Raw genomic sequence first — 9,996 nt, forward strand, 5'->3', positions numbered from 1 at the left:
TGTTTTATTAAGCGGTAAAAACTAGCACAGTTGTCGACCATAAAATTATGATAGGTATAAGAACTTCTGAAAATGTAGGTATCAGTTTCAATCATTCAATCGCGTGTGTTAGACAGGTGGTAACAGGTATGTTATATTTTTAGATATGCACGTGTAAGTAACGGGAACCATGTGTTGGTATACGCCACGCCGGCATCACCGGGTCAGTGCTATAAACTATTATCCTTTCCTCCCCAAGTGGTCGGTACACTCGTAGCTTTTCAATTCAAGAAAACAGGCTGGGAAATGATTTGTCAGAAATATCTCTATAAATTCCAAGGTCAGAGAAGCAGATCTACACACATGTTGATAAAACAAGCTCCTATGTCAGTCATCACGCCCGTCGTTCTGTTCCAGTAATATGGTAAAACGCAGCAGTTGGTACATACATGGTTTCTTTGATTGAAACGTCCATCATTTTATTACAAACACTGCTTCTTCTCAGGGAGGTGTGGGGAGATAGCTGTTTGTGATTATAACTGCTATGACTGTAATGCTGAGGAGTTTCGGATAACTTTCTTGTTATGGAACTTTCAACAGGGGCCTTTTAATATCGAATCACCTGCGACCCGTAAACACCATAGACTTGGGCTGCAGTAGTCTTGCTGTCCAGAAATGGAAAATTCGCAACAGGAAAATTCAAATCTATCATGCAGCTAGGCGGAGAGCTGTCCATTTTGGTTTTGTTGTAGGAAAAGATCGAGATAAGCGACTGATGTAGAAGAACAACGGATTGGCGTAGGGCGATTTGAATAGACCACCATCTGATAGCATTGGTCTAAATATAGGCCAAACCACGTATCGTCATGATCAGAGATTTCGAACGGATCTGCGAGGCTTAATGGCAAACACCGAGTATATACGACATCCACAAAACCTTTCCATTATCTACATGAAAGAACATCTCATTTATGTTTGATTTGTTTCCCATCAGCTGTGAATATCAATCTCGGAAATGATTATATTAATATTGTGATACAGAGAACTTTGTTTCAGAGGAATAGTTGGAATAAACGGTATTACTAACACACAGAATTACAGATGGTAGATACGGTTAATACATAACTGTTTAATTAGTAGTAAGTACATATGTAGAGGTATTACAACAATAAAGTTAAATAACTAACACATTCACTGCTATTATTTATTGTACTAAATGGTGCTATATCTAATGTTAATAACATATTCCACATTAAAGTGTATATCTAAATTCTGTTGTAAAGTGAAATGCTTCTGCCTAATTATACGTGCATATTGTTTCATTAATTTCTTTAATTGATATATATATATATATATCGAAATCACAAGAAGACAATACAATGCATGTTAATACCTACAAACTTTTGTTTCTCATTAATTTCGATAGATATGGCATGTAGAGTTTATTATACAAGATTTTGTTTATTTCAACGTGTCAAACTTTATAAATCAATAATGATAATGGTATAATTTGATACACGAATACCATCATTCTTGGTAGTTTATTTCTCCGTAAATTACAATTGGTGGTACCCGTCTAATTCTTTCCATTTAAATAAGATTGATAAAAGGTTTCATAATTTCTTAAAATACCGTCCATTTAACGTTAATATGTTCACATTTACGCCTATTACCATGCCAATTTCAATATCATTTAATGTTGTACGTATATCTGAAACTGTTTAAAAGACGTTTCTTTTCTAAACACTGATTAACAATATTGTTACCTTGAGATACTTGAATTATTATCTTAAATTTGAATAATTAAAAGTAATATAATAAATCTACTACATATCGTTCTGATATTAAGCAATTAAAAGATACATTAGTAATTCCAATTGGAAATATCTACATTGAATATTAGTTGTATTTTCACTTTCCATCAGCAGAATATGATACTTCAGTACCCCTCAGCTGTGTCTGCCAATAGCATCATAATGTTTAAGTACATCCATAGCAGTACATGAAAGACTTGTATTTCTTCATCTACATGGGAAGATTTTCGCAATTGTTAAATTTTCTTACATGACAAACAGTAGCGTCGACTTCCCAAGTCGAATAATCCAGTGCATTTAATGAATCACACAAATTATGTACCGTATAACTTGATATGGAGGCTTCAAATTTTGGACATTTCAATACCAACTTCACTTTCTTTCATCGATAAATCTGTACTGTCGGTACGGCCAATCAATTGAATCAAATGTTTGTTCATTATTCCGGCCACGTTGTGTTTTATTTTATCTCGAAATTTCGAGATAGCAACTCGAAATTTTGAGTTAGTAACTCGAAATTTTGACTTACTAACTCAAAATTTCGGATTACTAGCTCAATATTTCGAGTTGCTATCTCGAAATTTCGGGTTAGTATCTAAAAATTTCAGATTACTAACTCAAAAATTTCGGATTACTAACTCGACAGTCCCATCTTCAATAAAGCACACGATATTTTAATTTGTCGTTTTTCGTATAGACAGTGCAAAACCTAGATGGAGACCTTTGAATGATACTAGCTGTAAATAATTATGTGACTGCTTTTGTATCCGTGTTTACCTATATCTATATTGTCATATCTCCTTTTCATTTAATCTTCCTGTGTTTTAGGCGGACCTTTCCTTTAATTAGGAAATGTTCAAACAAGTATATGCGTTATCTATAAAAGTAATGTTTTAGAAAGTTGAGGTTCATATCACTACTAGCATTTTAAGATTTCCGTTCGAAATTTCATTTGACGTCACATATTACCGCTCCCAAAATATTCTTAAGCATGACCAAGTAGATAATCTTGTAGTGTTCGCTGATTCAGGTTTAAAACCAATCTACGGCTGATCTGTTGATAGGTCCGTACTCTGACATTTACACATACGTCATTACTTAAGAAACTTTAATATAATACATATACAAACAAGACCGAAACACATAACCCCTGACGTCAGTGCGCTCATAAAATGAATTTGTGACTGTAATTTAACAGATAATGTGACAGAAGAAATATCAAATACGCAAGAACGCCCGTAACAAACTAAATAATTTGATATGCGGTTTCGGCATTGGTTTAGTTGTGTGATAATTGTTTAAAAGCGGATAATGTCCTATAGGTATTCAACTATTTAGCTGTTCGCAGAAATAATTACCTCACTGGGATAATCAAGAGGAGTATTTGTCAATTAAAAATTCTAATATAATGCACTACACAGATTTCAATCTATTCTCTAAATTATTATAAAATCAAGTGAACACATCTCTTCGTCAAATGGAGTATTACCAACACGCTACGTTATATGAAGTTCTGCAAGTGTCAATTCGTTTCAATTAAGCGTACTGTTCAGGTGTTAAGTCATCATGCAAATTCTATCTGGCACGCGAGCGTCGAGCAAGTTATTTGTGACAGCCAAGTACTAACATCAACACTTTCTGATGATGTAGCACGCGACCTGTCAAGAATGACCATAACCGAAAGGTCTATGAAAAGTGACCTGTTATGAGTGTTGGTGTCATCTTTACCGGAATAACAATCCGATAGTGTGATCAAACATTAAACACCAAAAAGGTATCACAACAGTTTACTAATAAAGATGTGGTTCTAAATATGAACAGTTTTTATTTTATAGAAAGTTCTCATTAAAGAGTCCCCAGTAATTCTTCCATTGTTTCATATTTAACCCCCACCCTCATCACCACACACACCTCCATTCCATCGATCAGTAGTTTAAATTGAAGTCTAGTTAGTCGTTGATGGTAGTTTCCTGTTGTTTGATTGAATATCACTGCATTTTGTATAAATGTTGGAAATTAAATGAAAACTACACTGATAACATGGTAAAGCAGCATTTGTATATATAACAAGAAAATACCAACATGATAAACATAATCCTAACTCGGATTCAATAAAATATGAACAAAGGACAGATTTACACGGAGTCCCACGAAAGAGTAAGGGAAACCAGGTACATAGGCAGACACTTTCTGCTTTATTGACGACACTCGTCATTGAAGTATTCGCCAATATAAGTAAATGATATCACGTTCCAAAATGAAGACCAGCTTCATATCGCACAAAGAAACAGAATATTTCTCAACTATGCCTGCTGTCTAACTTCCCCACAATTTTCATCAGCCTGCATCTTTTGAAACCCTGTGTTACGACTTAGTTCATCAGTTGACGACTTCTTGAATAAAAATAGTTATAATGGGAACAGGCCCTTGAATATCGAATCAATTGTGACATGTAAACCTCATAGGTTGGGAATGTAATGCCTTCTGAGGGAAAGGCTTCTTCTGACTTGAACTGGACCTATTCATCCCGTTATTACCTCTAAGTGCCACAAGTGTTTCGTTATACATTCATGTGTTTTATGTATTTGAGTAGTGGGTGTCAAACGACATTTCTTATAATAAAATAACTTGTATGTTCGGAGAAGACAGAAAATCAAAAGGCCCAGCATATTAAGGACGACGCCAATAACTTTAACACTCGGTGAAAACAAAGCAAAACTTAAATACTGTAGTCAAATTTATATGTCAAAATATTGTCACTGATAACGATGTTATCAAGTATCACATAATTACGTAATTTACTGGGCTTTCACAGTGGGTAAAGGAAATGTAAACGGAGAACATGATATTACTTATCTCGAATAAATATACATATATTGTTTCAGGCTATGCGTCTAAAGATGACTTTCATAAATTCCTATACATTTAATCCTTATGATATTTATAATTGGCAAATACCATGAGTTTGAATAAACTGTATATACCTTCTCTATCTAAATTACTAGACATTAAATGGATCGCTCTGCAGTACCTTGTTTTCTGATGAGATACGATCTAAACTTTATGTTACGGAACCTTTTGTGAAATTCACATCTGGTATTTGTTACACTACATAAGAGTACGGAAGAATTGAGTAAACTCGAGTAGACTTCACTAGAATAACAGAAACTACAAATAAGATTGCGTCATCGATTAGCAAGCAAATAGCAATTTGTCTTAATCATTCAATATCAGGTTTGTAGGTAATTTGCGACGGGTCGTTTGACTTCGCGCATTTTATCTCGGGCTGTTCCTGCCTAGAGGATAAACAGATCCTCGTGAGCTCTTCTAAAGGTTGGTTGTTCTACCTCAGCCCAACGAGATGATTCCCAATAACTTATTGTCGGGCGTTTTGTTTCAATAAATGCGTACGCTTCTTACAAGCTGTTAGACTCGTCAAAATATTAGCCACGATTCTTAGCTGTGTTGGTAAACGGACCGTATTTACTTGGCTTACCGCGTGCCGTGATATTTACGACGCTGTGCGATTTGTAGTTCCTCAGATTTTGGCTCGTGTTTTGCTTGTTTTTGTCGCGTGTGGGGCGTTGTATGGCTGGTTAGTATAATTGTACCTGTTTGTACGAAGCAAGGCCACACACTAGATCTGGCACTGTCGTAACGAATAGACACAAGGCATCGTTGGCAAATCATCATCATTATAGGTTGATTATTATTACTGTATCTCCAATTTCTGCTTTCAGCAACCATTTCAATATTCAGGATCAACCAAAAAATTATTCTGATTTATGCGTTAACAAAACTTATTCTGATTAAATGTACATATGTGTATGCGCTTGGGTTTTAATTAAAAATACAGATTCGTTTTGAAAGGCGAACACAAGGAAATAAAAACTTTGACTTACGACATCTATTTTTGAATTTCAATTTTTGTTATTTGCCATTTTGAGTAAAATCAGGTAAGTTTGCACAGAAGTTCTTGAACAATATACAATCAACAAGGTAAAATTTGTTATGTTAATGCAGGGATATGACAAAATAGACACCATATTAACAATAAAATGGTCAAACGACTCACAACTTTGATTCTGATATTACATCAATTAATAGTACTGTTGTAATGTGCAAAGAAACGGTACCACTTGCTGCGATCTACACATAATTTGTTCAGTGTTTGGAATGGTATAGGGCATTTTTAGTATCATAACACATCCTCTCAAGATATGCCATCATTTCTCCAATTTAAGTCATAAATCTGCCTAATATAACGTCACCATGACAATGACAGCTGGCATTTGCAAACAAAATTTTTAAAGCTAGAATTAATACAATTATTATGTTTTCTTTAATACATTTGATTTAAACTGCGGAATAATTAAAATTTCGTTCGGTTCTGCCGTCGATGGAAGGCGGTTAATTAGTGAGTGACGTATTGGGTGATGTGTTGTGACAAGTTATGACGAATAGGAAATCCTTCACGAACACACGTGGGATATAATAGGCTACAGACCAGCATCTAACTAATGGCTCAAAGCCTAAATACAACCTTTAAAGTAATTAGTGTTTATTCAATGTGATACAAATACGCATTTCTTTTTAAAAGGTTTCCGATTACATTGATGTTATCAAAGTGGCCTCACTGTAATGCATGTTGGCGTTCTGTGGCATCACTTGATTTAACAATATCAATGGAAACAACAAATAACTCACAAAAATATCTCCTCCTTCAAACTAATTTATATGCAGAACATGGCATGAACATATCTGACTAAGGCCACACCTAAATGAAATTGATATATTTCTATCTTCCCGAAAACCATTCTTCCATTTTTTAAAATTTCCCCCCAAGCATATTTATAAGAAAAGTTTGGTAAAAGAATGCAAATTATTGTTGGTTGAATAACTGTACAATACATATGTTTGTGGTTTAATTAAATGTTATCCCATGTGAAGTACTTCCTAATCAACGAAAGGTACATGCACACTGATAATTTGGGTCAGCGTTCTAGATACCGTCCATATATACCACAACACAAGCGGAATGTACCTAATTGATAGACGAAAATGAAAGAATGTGTTTATCTTTCTCTAAACCTTTTTTTCTAGAGTATCTAATTCAAGTATGTGAGTATCTTTGTAAGTACGGAGCCGTGAGGTACAGAATGTGACTGTAGAGCACTCTCTGTTCTTGTAGCGGTTAATTGGTCATTACAAAGGCATTAACTAGTAATCACACAGATATAGACTTTATACAGTGCCACACAGCTGGCCAACATCCATTGGGGCTATATTACGTAGCGATGACCCACAGAGGCAATGAACTAAAGTATACCCGGAAATGGCGTGCTCTGTTGATTATACAACACCATCCCTAGCATTACAATACATTTATACTGTCTTACGTCATTCCGATATTGATGTTTATAGTTATTGGGTTTTCGTAAACAACTTTTTTTCAAGTCAAAAAATACAAAATCTGCTTTTTCGTAAAGCGTTCATGATGATCTTGATCAATAAAAACAAATCAAGTCTACCGATCACGACCTCAGCTTTCGCGTCCCTTTTCTTAATTCAGAAACATGCATCATAATTGGTAGTGCATCTTGCAAAATATATAGACAGAATCTAAGAAGGGTATTGTTCTAACGTCAGTTTGATAATATTAGATATAACTGACATAATTTAATTAGTTGTTTCTGTGAAAAAGAAATTGATACATTGTCTTAAACTCGCTACTTCTCTGTTATTTTTTGTGTTATTTTGTATTGTTGATTATTATTGAAACACTGCACAAACAGAAAGTTAATTGTAAATCATATTCGAAAAAGGAATTTACTAAATTCATAAACGATGATATCGAGCTAACACTTGCCAAAGAAGAAGTCCTACTCAGTGAATATTAACAACTTTCGACAAGCTAGAAAGGAGTTATTGATAATTACTGACGCACTAGCCCAATGGCTGTTGAACGAGAATGGTTTTTTTTTTTTCCAAAAAGAACCTATGCTAGGAAACGTTCCAGACGTCCATTCGAAAAATCCAAAGGAATTTACGATGCACGAGGTGGAAAAAAGGCTAGTTCATACAAGCAAACGTTTATGGGAATTGCCACAGAATCACTAAATGAATTTTGACGCCCGATTAAAGGTCATTTGCAAGCAAAAATCTGGCAGAAGGATTGTCCGTGAAATCCCCGAACAACAAAGAAGGTTTTAAAACAAAATTGTTAAGAGAATCTCTCGAAAATTGTGTAAGAAACCTGCGCAAATGTGATTTGAACAGAAGAAATATATTAAATACTAATACTATAGAGATTTTGTCCATGAAATGTGGCTGCTGGTAAAATATCAAATCAGCTGATTACAATCGTCTTCCGATAAAAAGCTTGAAAAACAAATATTGTGAAGAAAATTTATCAGTGGAAAGAATTATATTAACTCACTGAAATGCCGTGCAACCGAAACTACTTTACCACTGCAGTTATATCTTTGAAATGGCGATAAGAGATCAAATTTAGGGAGAATAGTCATCTCCTTAGAGCTATTTCCTTCTCTTCTTACTATAATTCAAGTATAAAGTCATTTAGAAGCAAAACGAAAATACCAACACAATCTTCATCAAAATTCATTTGATAATATCCGACAGCAATTTTTCAACAAAATAAAGTTTTAAAGAAAGAGAACGAAGGGAATAAAATATTCAGGAAGGGCACGTGTTCCTCATCGGCGACCCTTGGTATACAAAATAACGTTAATTTCTCGAAATTGAAACCAGGTATATTATCAACATAACGACTATGTATGAGCATCAAATACATCTCACTTCATATCGCTCAAGGAAAGGGCATGTAAATATTGAATTTCCCAACGAGGTCATAAGGTGATCATAAAACATTCCAAGAAATCGAAATCTGTCAACTATCGATTTCTCTCAGGGATTGGTATTGGAAACGAGCCCTTGAATAATGAATCTACTGCGACGTGCAAACACCAAAGGTTTTGGAAGCAGGGTTGTTACTATCTTAAAATGGGAAATAATTTCTGATCAATTAAAACAAAATGTCTAGTACCGTGGTGATACACCTATGCTTTATCTACTTGTCATATGAGCTGGTCCAGTTCCCTAGACTGATACACCGCGATGTTGCTACAATATTGATTTGGTAACACGTAATGTTACGTCACACCGATTGATCTGATGATGATGTAGGCGTGACCAAAATGCAGACTCGGTCGGTACGGTAAAATATAGAGACACTCCCTTAAACCGGACAGTTTGTTTTACTATAATGATATCCTGAACATTATATATTCAATGAATTATTCACTGATCTTCAATTGGACACGAGGATAGTGTTGCTCAGCTGTGGAAGATATTAAGATTAACCATTATCCTTAGTATTACAATCGATATTATAGAAATGGCATGCGTCTATAGTACTCACCACTGACTGATTTAGTCAGGCCGAGGACACAACAGTAACATAATATCCACAAGGATAGAAGTTTCGCACTACACCACATCTCGCTTAGATAGGTACGGACACTTTGAGAAGTAGCTAGGTATAGGGCAGACTTACGCGTGTGTTACTACCGTGCGGCTGGAGTAAGGCGCGCGGGATGAGATATCCGTTTCCTGTGGTATGTGAAATTATGACGCTAATTTCCGTAAACTGATTTCTTCAAGTACAATTAATTTTCACTTCCTGAAAACACACGTGAACATCTCCATACTTATACATGTTCGAGAATATTAAAACAACAAGCGATTATACGACTTGGTACTACGAAGAAGTCTATATTATTTGGTTCCTACATAAAGTCTTGGAAGAAAATATACTGAACATAAAATCTGTTTTTGTCCAGAAAAGAAAAGGATAATTTTTTTTTCTCCCTAGAAACGTCCTTTTATTAGTTTTATTTGTTTGAAATTCAAACAATGCATATTCTATGAATGAAGAGAAATACACGAAGGTTGTACACGTTTCTGACAAATCTTCGTCACAGAAATACTCTGTACATTTTACCTCATGTGTGTTTTAGGGGTACATACATGTTCAGCAGAACAAGCACTGCTCATGTATTATAGAGAAACGTGTGCATCAGCTGGTGTCGCAATGAGAAATGTTACAGTGTAGGTACATCTGACGCATTGTACATACGTCTTGTAGTTTGGTGTAACAGCAAATATTTTCATTGGACATGCA

At 34.9% G+C, this 9,996-nt stretch overlaps 1 protein-coding gene across 1 annotated transcript in view; it reads right to left on the reverse strand.

The window, feature by feature from the left end:
- Positions 1 to 9,365, reverse strand: part of LOC132548378 (uncharacterized) — a 29,498-nt gene extending 20,133 nt beyond the window's left edge. Inside the window, exon 1 of the mRNA XM_060212240.1 lies at positions 9,235 to 9,365. Coding sequence (XP_060068223.1) covers positions 9,235 to 9,313 — 79 coding nt within the window. The 5' untranslated portion in view covers positions 9,314 to 9,365. The remainder of the gene's footprint in view (positions 1 to 9,234) is intronic.
- Between the last annotated feature and the right edge of the window lie 631 nt (positions 9,366 to 9,996).

This window comes from Ylistrum balloti, unplaced genomic scaffold (genome assembly GCF_031769215.1).
Source record: "Ylistrum balloti isolate Yb309-2 unplaced genomic scaffold, AGI_CSIRO_Ybal_v1 Utg370010, whole genome shotgun sequence".
Lineage (NCBI taxonomy): Eukaryota > Metazoa > Mollusca > Bivalvia > Pectinida > Pectinidae > Ylistrum > Ylistrum balloti.